Source organism: Sciurus vulgaris (assembly GCF_902686455.1).
Source record: "Sciurus vulgaris genome assembly, chromosome: 17".
In the NCBI taxonomy this organism is placed as follows: Eukaryota; Metazoa; Chordata; class Mammalia; order Rodentia; family Sciuridae; genus Sciurus; species Sciurus vulgaris.
This window is the reverse complement of record NC_136478.1, coordinates 37288316-37310192: the sequence shown is the minus strand read 5'-3', so window position 1 is coordinate 37310192 and position 21877 is coordinate 37288316. Positions and strand designations below refer to the sequence as shown.

The window sequence follows — 21877 nt, the reverse complement described above, 5'->3', positions numbered from 1 at the left end:
CTGTCTATGAGTGTACCACAGTTATGTACCCATTCTTCTATTGGTGGACATATGAGTTGTAACTAGGATTGCTGGGTCACAGGATGGGTGCTTAATAATGAAGCAATTATTATTTTGACCACCATATAAAATGCCCCTCTAAGGTACCCTCCAGTCACTGCCTAACCTCACTTAACCAATGTAGGGTGTCTTGAGACATGGATCTCTGAGAGCTAACACCAGAAAAGTCCCAGGCAAACTAAGGTAGGTGATCACCTTCCACCCAGTCTATAGCACTCTCTCAACCTCTGCATATCTTGATTGATCATTTGACACTTAGCAAGCAATAGTACGGACTCGTATTACAGGTGTCTGCCTACCTACAGAGGTTCCTTGAAACAGGAGCTGGCTCTTACACATCTTTCACTCCTCCTCGATCGATGCCCAGCAGAATGCCATTTAGAGTACTCTCCAGATAGATTGTGGGGAAAGAGTTATTATCACAGGAATACTTAATTAAGAGACTTGAATATTAAGACCCTTCTGAAGCTAATTCCAAGCATGTAAGCTTACATTTTCCCCACCTTACAAATGAGAAAACATCCACAGATAGCTTATTCATGTTTTCAAGGTCATATGGCTAAAAGGTAGTGAGATCAAGAAAAAGAATTTTTAAGCAACTCCAGATAGAGTTCCTGGCTTTCCGCAAACCTGAACACCAGACAGTAATTGTGACAACGGTGAAAAAGTTATAAAAAGACTTAGCAACTATTTCTAGGCTTGAATATTAGTAATCAGACACCATCATTTCTGCAGAACACTAAAAGCAGAATTAAGAAATAATGAAGGGCACAGATCACAACCATTATTCTCTGAAAAATCTGTTGTTTTCTGTTTTTTGTGATACTGGGATGGAACCCAGGGCCTCATGAATGCTGGGCAAGTGCTCTACCCCTGTGTTTCATGCCCATTCCTTTTTGTTTTTCATTTAGAGATAGGGTCTAAGGTGCCCTGGACAGACTAGAACTTTCAATCCTCCTGCCTCAACCTCCCAAATTGCTGGGATTACAGGCATGCACCACGGTGCCTGGCTCTGAATAGTGTTAAGGTACCAGTCCTGCTGCACACCTTCCCTTATAGCAGTGGTCAAGCTTAGCAGCACATCAGGGTGTTTTAAAAATTGTCTATACCGGGACTAACTCCAGAACAGTCAATTCGGAATCCTCGGAAAAGAGAGGAAGATAAACATTCATTTTTTTTTTTTAATGCACCAGGTAATTCTAATATGCAGACAAGTGCTGAAAAACATTGCCTAACACTCCATCTTTGTGTTGTTTTGTAAAGCTGGTACAGAAAAGGGGCAGAAAGCAGCTAAAATAAGGTCCCATAGCTTGATCTTTCAACCAAACAGTAAGACTCCTACTCACATACATCCACAGCCAACTACTATTTAAGTTGATGAATCTTACATAATTCTACTTTTATGTTATTTGAAATCATCCTTAGAGTATCTAGAAACAAAAGTGCTGGATAAACAAGATATAGTGTCTTTTGATAGCCTCTAATATTTCTGCCATTTTCCACATCCTCTATATCTTCAAAAATTGGATGTGGAAAGAAACACAAGCTCTTTTTTCAAGACATGTAACAAGACCCACTTCCGTTACTTGCCGCTGAGGACTGCGCACTCCTGGGGTCGGTGAAGGATCCCAAGATGGCTGGGCGCAAACTTGCTCTAAAAACCATTGACTGGGTAGTTTTTGGGGAGATCATTCCCAGAAACCAAAAGGCTGTTGCTAACTCCCTGAAGTCCTGGAATGAGACCCTCAGCTCCAGGTTGGCTACTCTGCCTGAGAAACCGCCAGCTATCGACTGGGCTTACTACAAGGCCAATGTTGCCAAGGCAGGCTTGGTGGATGACTTTGAAAAGAAGTTTAATGCCCTGAAGGTTCCTATGCCAGAGGATAAATATACTGCACAGGTGGATGCTGAAGAAAAGGAAGATGTAAAAAGTTGTGCTGAGTTTGTCTCTCTCTCAAAGGCCAGGATTGAAGAATATGAGAAACAGCTGGAGAAAATGAAGAACATAATTCCATTTGATCAGATGACCACTGACGACTTGAATGAAGTCTTCCCAGAAACCAAATCAGACAAGAAGTATCCCTATTGGCCTCACCAGCCCATTGAGAATTTATAAAAATTGCAGGAGAAAGCTCTGCCCTTGTATTACAAACTTTAGACATTAAAAAATAATAATTGTAAAAAAAAAAAAAGACATGTAACAAATGCTCCAGAAAATACCTATACATCAACATTTATATTTGGGGGGAAATTATTTAGCATTCATATTGTTAAAATCTGCTTTAATACTCTCAGATCTTTCTGATGATGTTATGCAGTTACTTGCATAGAATAAGCACTTGCCTGACATCGCCAGCTCACATCAGCCTCCCCTCCAGAAAAGCTTTTAGGTAGCATACTGCCATCAACAAATTAGTCATTACATTCCACTGAGCCTAGTGTTCCACCCTCCTCTGTCAACTGCTGAACAGTCAATTACATTCTGGACATACAAATTTTATACTGATTAAAAAAAGAATTACAGCCATTGATTCTGTTTTTCAAATTAAGAGACAACATCTATGTAATACAGAATTACAGTGACCTGGTTTAACAAAATGGTTAAAAGAATAGAAAATTGGATTTAGAGGAAAACTCTGTGACCAAGACAATGTGACTTTCCTAAAACAAGGAGTAAGAAATCTTGTTAGCCTTTCTAAACCCTTAAGATTCAAAGACCTCAGGGAACTATAAGCTCTAACCTAATATCTATACTATGTTTAAAAACCAAAATGTTAATTTCCTCCAGCACTGGAGAAGATTTGTCTCACTAGCAAATTTTAGATATTCACACCAAGTCAAAAATAACTCTCCAATGACTCTGAGCATTTTACAAATGACAACAGATTTGAAATGCATTTTAGAAGCAATGACAGGAAATTAAATAGATTTCTAGGGTTCTAAAGCTTAATATTACTTCAGAAAGTGTTCAACTGTCTGCTCATCTTCCCAGCAATTCATTTGGTACCTTGTAAGCACTGAAGAAAAGCCAAATGCAGGAGCACCTTATTAACATACTGGAACCACATCAACAGTAGTATGCTTAATGCCTTCAGAAAGTTTTTGAGAGATCTAAAATAAAACAGTATGTGAGTTCCTTAAAACCTTGATGAAAAACATCACAGCTATCACCTGGAAAGCTGCCTGTAGCTCAAAGACCAACTATAAATTAGGGATACTTGATTTTGTAAGAACATTCTCGAGTACCTATAGTATATTATGCTTCCCATGAAAATAATGCAAAGATTCAAATTAGTTTTTAATTGCTTGTTAAAATGCTCCAATTTTATTCAAAATAGCCTGTAAAGAGCTACTATGCACCAAGATTACTTCCAATATTTCAGTGAGAAAATTACCAGACCACCTGGTCTGAAAGTAGTAAAAGCTGACCTCCAGAAATGTACAGGCATGTGGATCCCACATGTTTCATAGTAGAGCTTTATTTACCCTCCATCCTTGACCTCACCCACACAAACAGCCCTGAGTACAAAAAACTTAATCTGAGAAGCAAGCAAACTGAATTAGGTTTGCCTGAGATTCCAGAATATGAATGTGTTTCACTGAAAGAGTTCCTGTCCTGTGATGTCACTCCCCCTAACTCAGATTCCCCTTTATTAAAATATCCTCAAATGTTTTTATGGTCAAATACCAACCATTTCAATAAAGATTGAGACAGAAGAAAAGGGCTTGATCTCCCCAAGAGGGACATTGTATTTTTCTTTCTTCCATCTTTGATAATCATGACTGCCTCAAATACCTTGTGATTGGCCATGGTTACATTAAATGCCTCACAGCAATTTGGAGACTTGCTTTGGCTGTGGCAGCTTGGGTCTGGGGTCCAACCCAGATGACCACACCCTTGCAGCCTCTTCACTTCCCCATTTCAGTCCTTGAGGAGCCTCTCCCTACCACGACTGAGCAGAAAGTCTGCAGTTAGTTGGCAGGACACTGCACATGTGTGAACCCTTTTTTTTTGGCCTGTATAAGCACCTTTCCCCCACACTCTTATCAGAAAACCGTGGGGAGTTACTGAGAGCAATAGAGAGTTGCTAGGTCCAGCTGCTGAAAGAGTTCCAGAGAGCTGACAGCTGCTGGCATTCAAGGTTCAAAGCTGGTAACACTGTTGCTGAGAGCTGCTGGCATTCGAAACTCAGAGCTGCAAACAGGAAGTTGCACTTTGCCTATGTGTGATTTCTGTCCAAATTGAGCAAAATAACCCCCACAAATTAATAATAACCTCAACAGAAATTAGCTAGAGAAACTTGGAAATTTGGCCAATTTACCAACTGGCTTCTAACACAAAGTCCCCTAACCTCCTTTGGAAGTGGTTCCAGCGTAAAGGATTCAAGACTTCAGTTTGGAGTACACTTTCAAACACAAACTGTAAGAATTGTCAGTAAACCTGTGCCAAAAGAAATAATAAATGAAGTTATTTAAGCGGGGTATGATACCAGTTAGAAATGTGGGCCTATAAAAGAATGAAGAGCACAGAAATGCTAAATATGTTAACAAATAAAAAAGAGCCAGGTGCAGTAGCACATGCCTGTTATCTCAGTGACTTGGGAGGCTGAGGCAAGAGAATTGAGTTCAAAGCCACAGTTCTCACAATTCTTAGCAACTTGGAGAGACCCTGTCTCAAAATAATATATAAAAAGGGCTGAGGATGGGGCTCAGTGGTTAAATGCCTCTGGGTTCAAACCCTGGTACCAAAAAAGAAAGACAATGAAGGGAGGGAGGAAAAGGAGGGAGGGAAAGAAAAAAGGAGAAAGGGAAGGGGGAGGGAGAGGGGGAGAGAAAGAAAAAGATATCGTTAAAAATGAGATTAAAAATAAGTATAACAGTTTAAAATAAAAGTAACAAATATATTGGGAGGTTTATAGAATACACGTGTAAAATAAGTGACAATAGAGCAAGGTTGGTATACACTGGTTACAGGCTGCTAACTATTTTTGTACAGTTAAGAACGTTTTTTACATTTTGGAAGGGGGAAAGGAGGCAAGATCTTATAGCCCTAAATATTATTATTTGTTTTTTTTACAGAAAAGTTGCTGATGCCTGTGCTAGAACAGGATTTTTCATCGTTAGCACTATTGACAATCTGTGCCAGAAGTCTTTGTTGTAAAGGGTTGTCCTGTCCATCCTGGAGTGTTTTGTAGCATCCCTGTTCTCTATTTAAAGGGCATTAGCACTCCATCCCAAACAAGTCTCCAGAGAGATTGAGGAGTCAGTTAAGCAATATTGCATTAGAGCACAAATAAAAACTCTTTTAATTAAAAAACCAAAAGACATAGCTAATAAGTCAATAGCAGAGATAAAATGGATTCATTAAAAAATTTTAAAGCTCAATCCAAAAAATGTCAACAAACGAGAACAGGAGAAAAAGAAATTAAGGGGGTGATCCAAGATGGCAGACTAGAGGGTGACTGCACCTCCAGTCGCTCCAGAACCCAGGATTCAAGAAGGGGAGGCATTGAGAGACTCGGACTAAAATAGAGCCACGGGGTGAGTCTCCCCCACCGGGTAAAGCTGGGCCTGGGCGGCAGGCCCGGATAGGGGCTGCTCTGATAACAGAGCAGGGCAGGGCAGCTAGAGTCTTCCCCAGGTAGCCCTACTCACTCCGGCTGTGGGCTCCTCACACACGGCCAGCTTCTCGGAGCAGACCACCCAGTGAAAGCCTTTCTGCACAGAACCACCTCCAAGTCCCGCCAGCGGTGAGCTCTGGCCCGCAGGCAGCTTCAGGAACCAGGACAGGGCAGCCAGGGACTTCCCCAAGCATCGCGGCTCCCTCCATCGGGAGGCGCCTTTCCAGGCTAGCTTCTCGGAGCAGACCGCCCAGTGAGAGCCTTTCCGCACAGAGCCAGCTCCAAGCCCTGGAACCAGTAGCGGGCTAGGGGCAGCTTTCCTTGGAAGCACTGCATTATCAAGTTCCTCCAAGAACTTGACTACTGAAGGCTGGGAGGTGATACACTGGAAATCTACAGGGACACTATAAGCCAACAGAGGAAATCTGCAGTATCTCAGAGTCCCACTGACATCTGACCAATATGAGAAAACAAGGGAAGAAAATGTCTCAAACAAACCTAGATACTATATCAATAAAACCCAATGACAGCACAGCAGAAGAAATGTCAGAAAGGGAGTTCAGAATGTACATAATTAAAACAATCAGGGAAGCAAACGAGGAGATGAAAGAGCAAATGCAGGCATTGAAGGAGGAGATGAAAGAGCAAATGCAGGCATTAAATGATCACACCATTCAACAGTTAAAAGAGCAAATACGGGAAGCAAGAGATCATTTCAATAAAGAGTTAGAGATACTGAAAAAAAAAAAAAAAGAAATCCTTGAAATGAAGGAAACAATAAACCAAGTTAAAAACTCCATAGAAAGCATAACCAATAGGATAGAACACCTGGAAGACAAAACCTCAGACATCGAAGACAAAATATTTCTTCTTGAAAACAAAGTTGACCAAACAGAGAAGATGGTAAGAAATCATGAACAGAATCTCCAAGAATTATGGGATATCATGAAAAGGCCAAATTTAAGAATTATTGGGATTGAGGAAGGCTTAGAGAAACAAACCAAAGGAATGAACAATCTATTCAATGAAATCATATCAGAAAATTTCCCAAATATGAAGAATGAAATGGAAAACCAAGTACAAGAGGCTTATAGGACTCCAAATATACAAAATTACAACAGGCCCACACCAAGGCACATTATTATGAAAATACCTAACATACAACATAAAGACAAAATTCTCAAGGCCACGAGAGAAAAGATACAAATTACATTCAGGGGGAAACCAATAAGAATATCAGCAGATTTTTCAATCCAGACCCTAAAACCTAGAAGGGCCTGGAACAACATTTACCAAGCCCAGAAAGAAAATGGATGCCAACCAAGAATCTTATACCCAGCAAAACTTACTTTCAGATTTGACGATGAAATAAGATCCTTCCATGATAAACAAAAGCTCAAGGAATTTACAAAAAGAAAGCTGGCATTACAGAACATTCTCAGCAAAATATTCCATGAGGAAGAGATGAAAAACAACGATGCAAATCAGCAACGGGAGGAACTAGCCTAAAGGAATAGCCAAATAAAGGGGAAACCAAATAATGTCAAGAAACAAAAATGAGTCAAATGACTGGGAATACAAATCATATCACAATAATAACCCTGAATGTTAATGGCCTCAACTCATCAATCAAAAGACAGACTGGCAGAATGGATTAAAAAGAAAAATCCAACAATATGCTGCCTGCAAGAGACTCGTCTCATAGAAAGAGATACCCATAGAATAAAGGTGAAAGGATGGGGAAAAACATAACATGCACACGGACACAGCAAAAAAGCTGGAGTATCCATCCTCATTTCAGAAATGTGGACTTCAAGCCAAAACTAGTCAGAAGGGATAAAGAAGGACATTACATACTGCTTAAGGGAAGCATAAATCAGCAAGACATAACAATCGTAAATATCTATGCCCGAACATTGGCTCATCCATGTATGTTAAACAAATCCTTCTCAATTCCAGAAATCAAACAGACCACAACACAATAACACTAGGTGATTTTAACACACCTCTCTCACCACTGGATAGATCTTCCAAACAAAAATGAATAAAGAAACCATAGATCTCAATAACACAATCAACAATTTAGACTTAACTGACATATATAGAATATACCATCCAACAAAGAACGAATACACTTTCTTCTCAGCAGCACATGGATCCTTCTCTAAAACAGACCATATTTTATGCCACAAAGCTACTTGTTAGCAAATACAAGAAGATAGAGATACTACCTTGTACTCTATCAGATCATAATGGATTGAAATTAGAAATAAATGACAGAATAAAAAACAGAAACTTCTCCAATACCTGGAGATTAAATAATACACTATTATATGATGAATGGATAACAGAAGACATCAGGAGGGAAATAAAAAAATTCTTAGAGGGATCCAAGATGGTGGTCTAGAGGGAGGCTGTGTTCCTTGTCGCTCCGCAATGCCGGATTCAAGCAGAGGATATCTGTTTCTCGGTGAGGCAGTTTTTGCTGCTTATTGATCCCCTGCTCTTTACCCCATTTGTCTGCTGTGATCACCTGCAATCTGCCAGCATATTGACACCTTTTTTGAGAGCAGATTGCTCACTGTCAGGCGTCTATCATCCACCATTTGCCTGCCTCTCACCTGTCCATTGCCTGCCTTACCCCATCCATCACCCAACGCTCGAGGTTCACCTCCCGATCGCCCGACAGCTGTCAGCAGATTGACCACAGACCGCCAGTGGAGAACCAGCTGCCTGCTGCTGCCTGGAAGTTCACTGTTACAGTACCTGCAGGTTTGATTACACATGGCTGCCATCATTTTGAGACAACAGCCAGGCACTGTAGGACCCCTGGCCGGACTGAGAGTCCCATCTCCAGGATCCCTCAGCCCGACCAATCACTCCCTGCCTCTGGGGCCCTCACATCAACTGACTGCTCCCTGCCGCCAGGACCCCCAGACCAACTGACTGTGCCCTATCACCGGGAACCCAGACCGACTGATTGCACCCGGCCTCCTGGATTCCACAACCACACAAACACACCCGACCTCCAAGACCACTGCCGGACCAACTGCTTCCTGTCTCCAGGACCTCCAACTGACCACGTCCACCCCTGAGCTGCAGCTCCCCATTTGCCAACACATTTGAAAGCCACAGCAGCCATCTTGGATAATCCTGGAAGTCGTAGCTCCGATCTTCGGGTGGGGCAAATACCATCCCGAGGCGCCTGCTGGAGGCTTGAAGCTCGTTGTCAGGTACGTCTCATACATCAGGCTACTGAACACTGGGAGGTTTCATTAGTATATGACTATTATATAGTAGATTTTTTTCTCCTTTTTTAAAACAAAATATTTAAGTTTTTATTTCTTTACGTTTCTTGCTTTCTTTTCTTTCTGTTTACCTGTTCCCTCAGAGTCGTTTTCTCCCTTATTTACATGATGTTATTGTTCCCATAGGGGCTATTTGGTCTAGGATTGCATAGTGTCTGACTTGGGCACTGCTAATATTGATCTCCCCTTAAAGAAAGGGTTTTGGAAACCTATAGGGCCACTATAAGCCTATAGGGGGAAATCTGCAATACCCCAGATCTGCAGCACTAGAGGGGAAGATACATGAACAACATGAAGAAACAAGGGAAGAAAATGATCCAAACAAATCTAGATTCTATAGTAATAGAATCCAATGACAGTATGTTGGAAGAAATGTCAGAAAAGGACTTCAGATGATACACGATTAAGATGATTCACGAAGCAAAGGATGAGATAAGAGAGCAAATGCAGGCAATGAATGATAATACCAATAAGCTGAAAGAGCACCTGCAGGAAGCAAAAGATCATTTCAACAAAGAGATACAGATTCTCAAAAAAAAACCAAATGGAAATCCTTGAAATGAAGGAGACAATAAACCAAATAAAAAACTCAATGGAAAGCATCACCAGCAGACTAGACCACTTGGATGACAGAACCTCAGACAATGAAGACAAAATATTTAATCTTGAAAATAAAGTCGCCCAAACAGAGAAGATGGTAAGAAATCATGAACAGAATCTCCAAGAACTATGGGACATCATGAAAAGACCAAATTTAAGAATTATTGGGATTGAGGAAGGCACAGAGATACAAACCAAAGGAATGAACAACCTATTCAATGAAATAATATCAGAAAATTTCCCAAACCTGAAGAATGAAATGGAAAATCAAATACATGAGGCTTACAGAACACCAAATGCACAGAATCACAACAGATCCACACCAAGGCACATTATAATGAAAATGCCTAATATTCAAAATAAAGATAGGATTTTGAAGGCCGTGAGAGAAAAGCATCAGATTACATATAGGGGGAGACCAATACGGATAGCAGCCGACTTCCCAACCCAGACTCTAAAAGCTAGAAGGGCCTGGACCAACATATTTCAAGCTCTGAAAGAACATGGTTGCCAACCAAGAATCCTATACCCAGCAAAACTAACCTTCAGATTTGAAGATGAAATAAAATTAACAAAAGTTAAAAGAATTTACAAATAGAAAGCCTGAGCTACAGAATGCTCTCAACAAAATATTCCATGAGGAGGAAATGAAAAACAACAATGTAGGTCAGCAAAGGGAGGAATTACCTTAGAGAAAAACCACTCAAAGGAGAAACCAAGCCAAATTAAAAACCAAAAATAAGCCAAATGACTGGGAATACAAATCATTTCTCAATAATAACCCTGAATGTTAATGGCCTAAACTCATCAATCAAAAGACATAGACTGGCAGAATGGATTAAAAAGAAAGACCCAACAATATGCTGCCTGCAAGACACTCATCTCATAGAAAAAGACATCCACAGACTAAAGGTGAAAGGATGGGAAAAAACCTACCACGCACATGGACCCAGTAAAAAAGCGGGGGTTTCCATCCTTATATCAGATAAAGTGGACTTCAAGCTAAAGTTAGTCAGAAGGGATAAAGGACATTTCATACTGCTTAAGGGAACCATAAATCAGGAAGACATAATGATAGAAAATATTTATGCCCCAAACAATGGTGCATCCCTGTACATTAAACAAATCCTTCTCAATTTCAAGAATCACATAGACCACAACACAATAATTCTGGGCGACTTTAACGCACCGCTGTCACGACTAGATAGATCTTCCAAACAAAAACCAACCAAAGAAACCATAAAACTCAATAACACAATCAATAACCTAGACTTAAGAGACATATATAGAATATTCCATCCATCAATGAGTAGATTCACTTTCTTCTCAGCAGCACATGGAACCTTCTCGAAAATAGACCGTATGTTATGCCACAAAGCAGCCCTTAGGAAATGCAAAAAAATTGAGATACTGCCTTGTATTCTATCAGATCATAATGAACTGAGAGTAGAAATCAATGACAAAGTAAAAAAAGGAAATTACTCCAACACTTGGAGACTAAATAATATGCTATTGAATGAAACATGGATAACAAAAAACATCAGGGAGGAGATTAAAAAATTCTTAGAGGTCAATGAGAATGATGATACAACATATCAAAATCTCTGGGACACTATGAAAGCGGTACTAAGAGGAAAATTCATTGCATGGAGCGCATTCCAGAAAAGAATGAAAAGTCAACAATTAAATGACCTAACATTACAGCTCAAAGCCCTAGAAAAAGAACAGAATAACAGCAAAAGTAGTAGAAGACAGGAAATAATTAAAATCAGAGCTGAAATCAATGAAATTGAAACAAAAGAAACTATTCAAAAAATTGACATAACAAAAAGTTGGTTCTTTGAGAAAGTAAACAAAATGGATACACCCTTAGCCACACTAACAAAGAGAAGGAGAGAGAAGACTCAAATTACTAAAATACATGATGCAAAAGGAAATATCAGAACAGACACCAGAGATACAGAACATAATGAAAAGCTACTTTGAATATCTGTATTCCAACAAAATAGAAAGTACGGAAGACACTGACAAATTTGTAGAGACATACGCTCCTCCCAAACTGAACGAGGAGGACATACACGATTTAAACGGATCAATATCAAGCAATGAAATAGAGGAAGCCATTAAAAATCTACCATCCAAGAAAAGCCCAGGACCAGACGGATTCTCAGCCGAGTTCTACAAGACCTTCAAAGAAGAACTCATTCCAATACTTCTCAAAGTATTCCAGGAAATAGAAAAGGAGGGTACCCTACCGAACTCATTCTATGAAGCTAGTATCACCCTCATACCCAAACCAGGAAAAGACACATCAAGGAAAGAAAATTTTAGACCAATATCCTTGATGACTATAGATGCTAAGAGCCTTAACAAAATATTGGCAAACCGTATCCAAAAACATATTAAGAAAATTGTGCACCACGATCAAGTGGGGTTCGTTCCTGGAATGCAAGGATGGTTTAACATCTGTAAATCAATAAACGTAATCCATCATGTCAATAGACTTAAGGATAAGAATCATATGGTTATTTCAATTGACGCACAAAAAGCATTTGACAATATACAACACCCCTTCATGCTGAAAACACTAGAAAAAATAGGGATAGTAGGAACATACCTGAACATTGTAAAGGCTATTTATGCTAAGCCCATGGCCAACATCATTCTTATGGAGAAAAACTGAAACCATTCCCTTTAAAAATGGGAACAAGACAGGGATGTCCTCTTTCACCACTTCTGTTCAACATTGTCCTCGAAACTCTAGCCAGAGCAATTAGGCAGACTAAAGAAATTAAAGGGATACGAATAGGAAAAGAGGAACTTAAGCTGTCACTATTTGCGGATGACATGATTCTATATTTAGAGGATCCAAAAACCTCCTCCAGAAAACTTCTAGACCTCATCAATGAATTCAGCAAAATAGCAGGCTATAAAATCAACACGCATAAATCTAAAGCATTTTTATACGCAAGTGATGAAACAGCTGAAAGGGAAATGAGGAAAACAATACCATTTGCAATAGCCTCAAAAAAAAATAAAATATTTGGGTATCAATCTAACCAAAGAGGTAAAAGATCTCTACAATGAAAACTACAAAACACTGAAGAAAGAAATTAAGGAAGACCTTAGAAGATGGAAAGATCTCCCATGTTCTTGGATAGGCAGAATTAATATTGTCAAAATGGCCATACTACCAAAAGTGCTATACAGATTCAATGCAATTCCAATTAAAATCCCAATGACGTACTTCACAGAAATAGAGCAAGCAATTATGAAATTCATCTGGAAGAATAAGAAACCCAGAATAGCTAAAGCAATCCTTAGCAGGGAGAATGAAACAGGGGGTATCGCAATACCAGAACTTCAACTATACTACAAAGCAATAGTAACAAAAACAGCATGGTATTGGCACCAAAATAGACAGGTAGATCAATGGTACAGAATAGAGGACACGGACACAAACCCAAATAAATACAATTTTCTCATACTAGACAAAGGGGCCAAAAATATGCAATGGAGAAAAGATAGCCTCTTCAACAAATGGTGCTGGGAAAACTGGAAATCCATATGCAACAGAATGAAACTAAACCCCTATCTCTCACCCTGCACAAAACTCAACTCAAAATGGATCAAGGACCTTGAAATCAGACCAGAGACCCTGCATCTTATAGAAGAAAAAGTAGGTCCAAATCTTCAACTTGTTGGCTTAGGATCAGACTTCCTTAACAGGACTCCCATAGCACAAGAAATAAAAGCAAGAATCAATAACTGGGATAGATTCAAACTAAATAGCTTTCTCTCAGCAAAGGAAACTATCAGTAATGCAAAGAGAGAGCCTACAGAGTGGGAAAATATCTTTGCCACTCATACTTCAGATAGAGCACTAATTTCCAGAATCTATAAAGAACTCAAAAAACTCTACACCAAGAATACAAATAATCCAATCAACAAATGGGCTAAGGAAATGAACAGACACTTCACAGAAGAAGATGTACAAGCAATCAACCGATATATGAAAAAATGTTCAACATCTCTAGTAATAAGAGAAATGCAATTCAAAACTACCCTAAGATTCCATCTCACCCCAATTAGAATGGCGATTTTCAAGAATACAAGCAACAACAGGTGTTGGCGAGGATGTGGGGAAAAAGGTACACTCATGCATTGCTGATGGGGTTGCAAATTAGCGCAGCCACTCTGGAAAGCAGTGTGGAGATTCCTCAGAAAGCTTGGAATGGAACCACCATTTGACCCAGCTATCCCACTCCTTGGCCTATACCCAAACGACTTAAAATCAGCATACTACAGAGATACAGCCACATCAATATTCATTGCTGCTCAATTCACCATAGCCAGATTGTGGAACCAACCTAGATGCCCTTCAGTTGATGAATGGATAAAGAAACTGTGGCTATATATATATATATATATATATATAATGGAATATTACTCCGCCATGAAGAATGACAAAATTATGGCATTTTGCAGGCAAATGGATGAAGTTGGAGAATTTCATGCTAAGTGAGATAAGCCAATCTCAAAAAACTAAAGGACGAATGATTTCGCTGATAAGCGGATGAGGACATATAATGGAGGGTGGGAGGGATTAGTGTTAGGGTTAGGGTTTGGTTTAGAGTTTAGGGTAAGGAGGGTGGTAAGAATGGAGGAAGGAAGGACTGTATAGAGGGAATAGAGGGGTGGGAGTGGTGGGGGGAAGGGAAAAAAATAATAACAGAATGAATCAAACAACATTACCTATGTAAATTTGATTACACAAATGGTATGCCTTGACTCCATGTACAAATAGAGAAACATGTATCCCATTTGTTTACAATAAAAATAAATAAATAAAAATAAGTCAATTACATTAAAAGAGATGTTGAAGAGTGACTTAAAAAAAAAAAGAAATTAATACAGATAAAAAGAAAATATTTGTAAAACATATGTTTTGCTAGAATTAAAAGCCAAAATCAAAACAAACCTTACAATTCAAGTAGACAAACAACTTGATTTGGGGGGAAAAAGAAAAAACAAATAAAAATGAGGTAAAATATTTTAATAGACAATTTAGTGGAGATATACAGAAATGGCAAAAAAAAAAAAAAAAGCACACAATTTTTAAAAATCAAATAGGGAAAATGCAATTTAAAACAATGAATTATCATTACATATCCATAAATTAGTTAAAATTTAAGTGACTAATACTAACAAGTGTTGACTAGAACCTTCATACACTGCTAGTAGAAATGCAAATGCACCAGGCATGAATAGCACATGCCTGTAATCCCAGTTACTCAGGAGGCTGAGGCAGGAGAATTGAAAATTCCAAGCCAGTCTGGGAAACTCAGCAAGACCCTGTCTCAAAATTTGAAAAAGTGAAAAAGAATGCACATCGGAAAACTATTTGGAACTTTCTAATAAAGTGAAATGTGCATTTACTAATCATTGATCCAATTTACAGGGGTATTTGCCCCCAGAGAACTAAAAAACGTTTGATGAGACAGACTTTTACCTAGATATTCTTAGCAACTTTACCCATAATAACCAAGAACAGCCCAAGTGACTCACTCACTGGTGAACAAATAGACAAATTACTCGATATCCATACAATGGCAATGAAAAGAAATAAACTACTAACACATGAAACAACATAGATTAATTTTAAGACCATTAGGTACAGTTTGAAAAGATCAGCAGAGAAGACTATGTATACTGATTTGTTCCTTTTATCTTCAATTTTAGAAAAAATTATAGTGACAGGAAACAGGTCAATGGTTGCCACATCCAAGGGTGGCAGGATAAGACTTTCTGAAAAGGCAAACAAAGAAATTTTGGGAAGTGATTGAAACATCCAATATTATATTGTGATATAATATACTACATGTATTTGTTAAGACTCAGAATTGTAAGCTTAAAATTGGTGATTTTTTAAAAATTGTACCCAAAAAGTTGGTTAAAAACTGATTTTTTAAAAAGAAAGCACAATAGCCAAGATAGTTTTGGAAAATTGAGAATAGAGTTAGAATGACACTATATTTCCCCAAAGTCACTACTAGGGAAAATAGCTTGCTATGTTTAGAAGAGATGGAAAGAGTCTTTCTGATCAAATTTGACTCGGTCCTAGAGATTTGGATCTTTGTAGTAGAATATACATTTACCTGGAGAATACCAAGCAGGAGTACTTAAACCACAGGGTCCACAGTAAACACACATGGAAATTTAGTAGGATTCCTAGTAAATGGGAAAATAATGGAATACTCAATAGCAGGTATGGAGAGAAGCCCCTAGACATTTAGAGAAGTAGTTCCACATCAGAAAGCACACAGAAGCAAATTACAGATGAATTACAGATATAAGTCTAAACAAGATTACAAAAGAACTAGAAGAAAGTTTAAAATATTTTTAATCTTGTGATAGACAATCCCTAGAGAAGTCACAAAATTCAAAAGAACAAATCTGACTACAATTAAACAAAATACCATAAACAAAACTCAAAAGCTCAGACATCCCAAAAGAATATTTTATCCTTTAAATATACATATCTACATAATGTATATGAATATATATTGCTTATATCATACATACAGTCAGCCCTCCATATTCAGGGGTTCCACATCCTTGGAATTCAACCACCACAGATTAAAAAAATATATACTCAGGATAAAAAAAACTGTGACTGAACATGTTCAGACTTTTTTCTCATCATTAATTCCTAAACAATGTGATAATGACTATTTACTTAGCATTTACATTGTATTAGGTATTATAAGGAATCTAGAAATTATTTAAAGTAAAGGGGATGGATAATGTGCATAAGTTATTTGCAAATGCCACACCATTTATTATAAAGATGTGATTTTGGTATCTGCAGATCTGAGCATCTGAGGAAACTCCTAGAATCAATTCCTTGCAGATACAGAGGGAAAACTGTGTATGTGTATATACTTTTAATATTATAGGATTAAAACCACACTATATAAAACTCGTATAACTCAATAACAAACTCAAACAACCTAATGCAATAATAGGCAAAAAATATAAATGCAATTTTTTTAAAAATGCAACAATAGATAAAAGAATATCAAATAACAGTAATCAAATAAATACAAATTAAATGTTTATTTTATTCACCAGAAGTAGCTCCTAAATTGACTATATTAGGTGTTACACGAGTATGACAAGCTGTCACACCCATACACCGTTGGTAGTAGTATAAACCAGAGCTCCTCGTTTTAGAGGAGAGTCTCACAAGAGCTGTCAAAAGTCTTCACCCAATAATCTAGCCATTGAAAATCTTAGAGTTGTTGTAAAGTGATTTTTTTGTTTGTTTGTTTGGTGGTACTGGGGACTGAACCCCAGGGGTGCTCAATCACTGAGCTACATCCCCACCCCCTTAATTTTTTTTATTTTTAGACAACTAAGTTGCTTAAGGCCTCACAAGTTGGCTGAGGTTGACCTCAAACTACAGTACTCCTGCATCAGCATCCCAAGTGACTAGGATTACAGGTGTGCACCACCACAACCAGTACACTGAGCATCATTTTTAGATAACTATTTATAATAATGATGGACTCAGGATGTGGCTCAGTAGTAGAGCATCTGCCTCACATATGTGAGGACCTGGGCTCCATCAAAGAAAGGGAGGGAGGGAAGGAAGGAAGAGAGGGAGGGAGGGAGGGAGGGATGAATGGATCGTAAAACTGGAATCCTGAATACCCTTCAGTACCAGAGAATGTCTTGACTCATTCATATATCCCAGACTTCTGTTTTTGCCTGTGGAGCAGCCCTTTCAATGCTTCTGATAACACAACCCCCTTTTCCTCTAAAAACTGCCCTCCTATCCCCTGGAGAACAAGACATCCTCAAAACTCTACCCACTCTCTTTAGGGTTAGAAATGTTATTCAATGAGAACAGATAATTCTGTTCCTCTGGTTTATAGTGATTGGTCAAAAAATAAGCACAATATACAGGCAGTCAGTCAGCTGCTCAAAGAAAAATGTCTCTCCCTCCTTCTCAGTCCATAAAATTTGGGGCTGCTGGAGGCCCTCTTTGTCACCATGCAGAAAAAGCCAACTGAGAATGAACCAACACCAAGGAAGGAAGGCAGAACTGAAAGAATGGATCCACACAGTCATATATAAAATTTGCTCTTATTCTAGAATTTCTAGTTCCAGAAAGCCTCAAATGCCTGTCTGAGTTGAGTTTCTATCACTTACAAATAAAAGAATTCTTGCAATAGAGAATAAGACAACTGGGGCTGGGGAGATAGCTCAGCCCTGGGTTCGATCCCCAGCACCACAAAAAAAAAAAAAAAAAAAAAGAGAGAGAATAAGACAACTGTCAAAACCTCCCAACTTAATTGGCACAGAAGCTGGTGGGAATTTTCCAAGAAAAGAATTGAAAATAACAGCAAATTGAATTATGAATGAACGTAAGTGGGATTACACCTAGGTGTTTTATATAAATTTTCTTTAATCTCTCTCTGAAGACCCAAATCTAGGAAGTAGGTATTTCACCATTCCTCTACTATTCCAGAAAAGTGGGTGTATACCCTTAAGATCAAATGATCTCTGGACAGTTTTTTAAAATATATTCACATTTATATTTGAGGTACAATAACTGAAAAGGAAACTTACGGAGGGAAATACTTCTAAAGACACTCAAAGAAAATACTCAAATTAAGGTAAGAAATTTTTCTACCTACCATAAACTTGAGGTCACACTAAGAAAAGACCATGAGGATAGGACACTTGGTAACTCAATCCACATAAAGGAATGTCCTTTTGCTACATTATCAGTGCTTTTGTCTCGCGTGTCAAATCTACACCCCTACAAGCTTCTCTCTACTCCCTATACTAAGCCATCTGTGATGTTTAACTTCATCAATTGAGACAACACATATTCTACTTAAATAAAAGCATATAGGCTTATTTACTAACTGATCAAATGAATTAAAATATGTAAGTTTTAGACTTAAAAGAGAAATGAAATGAAATCTGAAAGACTATCATGCTGAAAAGGAACAAAAAAGATATTAGCTTTACTTACCTAGATACAAGGTCTCTTGATACTGCAGCAAGTTATGAAAGAATACACACACACAAAAAAATCTAAATTCTATTAGTGGAAATTCAACTAGAAAACTAGATTTAAAAAGCTGAATACATGGTTTTCAAATCAGTGTTTGGCTGAAGCTAATGCAGAATTAATCAGCATTACTTTTTAAACCTCTTTGCAACAGGATTTTTAAAAAGATGTAAAAGAAAAATATTTTTCAATAATCAAACAATAAATCTAATATAAATCCTTCCATATTTTTTAGTAGCATCTGAAAAATAAGAGTTACAATCTATTCAAATTTAAGAAACAAACATAACAACACTTAGGGGAGGGAGATAAAACATTATTTCTGAAAAACTAAAATAATACCAAAATATTGTGTGCTACAAATGCTACATTGGTGCTACAGCCCATAATGTGTTTAGAAAAATACTACAAGATTCCATTTTATTGTTTCATCACTATAATTTTAATCAGTAGGCATATTAATGTTACATACAGTTTTTTAAAATTTAAATGTTTAGAAGTTATGTTTACAATATGAGATAAAGAATACACAGTTGACATGGGTTTTATAGGTAATCATTTTGACTATGTAAGAAATACACTCAGAATACTGTTTGGTGAAAAATACTTTCTTTTTAATCATTCACATTCAATACTGGAAATGCTCTATGAACACATTGGCTCCAAACAACACATTTCATTTCTGTTTCAAACCTGCTAAGTTATCTATTGCTGGCTTGATGATTGCACAGTTCAGCATAAAAATGCATCCCACTCAAATTCTCAATAATAAGTCTGATTACCTAGATAACTTCCCAATCATAAAAGCTTTTATTTTAAGACAAGTATTATGCAAATATAGTGTGGAAATCAGACTCACTATAATTGGGATAAAAAGACAACTTTAGAAGAACACTGCACATGTGACACCTACTGCATTTTTGTGCACTGTCTTGCATTCCCTGCCTTTCTTCCTCCTCTTTGAAGTGCTGGATTAAAGTGTATTCACACTAGAAAGCTACATAGCAGGCTTAATATGAGAACTATGTGTTTAAGAAAGCAAGACATTTTAGATAAGAAATCTCCGATTATCTTTTATTTTATATGTTTTTATGACCTTTCTTATGAAGAGTGTTTTATGTGCAATAGCTGCAGATAGAAATAAATCTACATTTCACTCAAGTCCAATCAAATATATCAAATATAAACTACAACATGAAACAAACTACATAAGCAGCAGTGATTCTTAGGGCAGCATGTGCAAAATTCAATATTTTGTTACCTAGTTACATCATTGTGGTCAGAAAAGAAAAGTACCAAAACTCCCTTTACCATTCCACTTAAACTGGTTCCCCATAATTGCAACAAACATCTCCTGTGACATTAAGTTGTCATCAGCTTGTGTGATCCCCAGTTCACTCAACCTTTTCTTCTTCATCTGGCCTTTTTGTGTAGAAACAGCAACTAGTTCATTTACAATTTCACAATTACCCTCAACTTGCTCAGAAAGGTCAGTTCTTACATAAAGCTCCATTTTGCCTGTTGCACACTGTATCAGCTCTTCTAGATCCACTCTTTCAGCTCCATCTGCCTCTTCATTTGTCTGAATTTTAAGTGTTTTATTTTCTGAAGAAACAAATTATAACAAAGTTAAATGGACAATCTAACCCAAATAAACATCTATCTACACTCTGTTAGAGTTTTCAAGTTTTTTCTGCCAAGGACTCCTGCTGTATCTGAATTTTACAAATTCTTTGCATAAGAATCTCAACCAGCAGCTGTCTAACTCTTCCTGCCAAGGTTTTTGGATCCTCATAAAGGATCACCAATTTTGAACTCTTTGTTTACCTTTTTCATTCTAGAATCTCATTCACTCAACAGACATTTCCTGGGTATTTACTATCTGCTAAGCACTGCATTAGGAGGTCGGATGCAAAGATAATAAGATAGTGCTACCTTTCTTAAACTCCTAATCTAGCAGCTAATTCTAGATGGGTCGCGCGATCCCCAACCTCTGGTGTTACATTCGTTATTCTTTTTTTTTTTTTTTTTAGTTGTAGATGGACACAAGAATATCTGGGAGGATATCTGTTGCTAAGAAGGATTTGGGCCATGAGACAGGAGCAGAATATGATCCCCAACCAACAGCCAGCCAAGAAAAAAAAAAAAAAAAACAGAGACCTCAGTCCTCCAACCTAAAGGTATAGAATCAGTCAGTGAAATGACATGAATAAACTTGCAAGTAGATTCTTTCACCAGAGCTTTCAGATAAAAGTCCTGCTCACCTGACACCTTAATTTCACCCTGTGAGGTGGAGATAAAAACTTTTAGAAATATAATGGAGCAGATCCTGAAGAATAACAAGGGCTACTGTTTAAACACTTTCAACTTCCCTCGTCCACATCCATGTTTAATTCTTATCCATAACAGATCTAATAGTGGGCAGATGACAGAGAGGCCCTTACTTCTACCAATGAAAAATAGAGGCAAACTCCTGTTTAGCCCTGTGTAGCAAACCACACAGGCAAACTCCTGTGTAGCCCTAAGTAAATGCAGCCTTCCGCCTGCCACACTCACTTCACCGCCTCCTCCCTTCACAAACGTCAGTAGGAGCCTCCATTGCTAGCATATACCTATCCTCATTCTATACACCTACCGAAAACCAAGCATGAAACCAGAGCAACTGTGGGATCACAGAAACCACAACACAAGGTTTTGAATGAACAGCCAAACTAGTTGACAAAGTTTCTTTCACCCTGAGATTCTATAATGTTATCACTTCTCTATCAAGCTTCTCTATCCACATGCCCAAGCATGTTCCAGGAATATTTTTAAAGAGGGGAGGAAGACTCAGGTCCTAATCAGGTTAATGCTGAAATAAAGCAAACTATATCTGGTTTTTATATAAAAAATTACTAAATATAGCATACCTTCAGTTCCATCGTGGGCACTGTCTTGCAGGTCAGAGAAAATTGTAGGCTTCACCAAAACAACACCATAACCTTCATTATTGTGTATGACATTATTTACCATGGATATTTTGGGAATGTCATAATGCTCATCTAAGAAGTCCTATGACATTGAAAACAAATGTCTTAAGAAACTGTCATATTCAACATTGCCTGCTTTAAAAATCTTTTTTCACACTATTCTAAAAATAAAGTAGAAACGCTATGCTTATTAATACACTGTAGCTCTGAATGACACAGCGTTCCTGTCAT

The 21877-nt window shown here is 37.9% G+C and overlaps 2 protein-coding genes across 3 annotated transcripts in view; one reads left to right on the top strand and one right to left on the bottom strand.

Annotated features, from left to right (window-relative positions):
- The first annotated feature begins 1636 nt into the window (after positions 1 to 1636).
- Positions 1637 to 2252, top strand: LOC306647790 (ATP synthase subunit d, mitochondrial-like). The gene has a single exon (XM_079117318.1). It carries the CDS (start codon positions 1694 to 1696, stop codon positions 2174 to 2176), a length of 483 nt encoding a protein of 160 aa, XP_078973444.1. The 5' UTR covers positions 1637 to 1693; the 3' UTR covers positions 2177 to 2252.
- A 12615-nt stretch (positions 2253 to 14867) lies between these two features.
- SHCBP1 (SHC binding and spindle associated 1) overlaps positions 14868 to 21877 on the bottom strand; it is a 29921-nt gene continuing 22911 nt past the window's right edge. The window contains exons 12-16 of one of the 2 annotated variants that reach the window (XM_079116988.1): positions 21587 to 21728; positions 20179 to 20282; positions 18639 to 18660; positions 15748 to 15820; positions 14868 to 14944 (exon numbers count right to left, since the gene is read on the bottom strand). In XM_079116988.1, coding sequence (XP_078973114.1) covers positions 14884 to 14944; positions 15748 to 15820; positions 18639 to 18660; positions 20179 to 20282; positions 21587 to 21728 — 402 coding nt within the window. In that variant the 3' untranslated portion in view covers positions 14868 to 14883. Of the gene's footprint in view, positions 14945 to 15747; positions 15821 to 18638; positions 18661 to 18985; positions 20283 to 21586; positions 21729 to 21877 lie in introns of those variants that run through there. The other variant, XM_079116987.1, reaches the window with a different exon arrangement.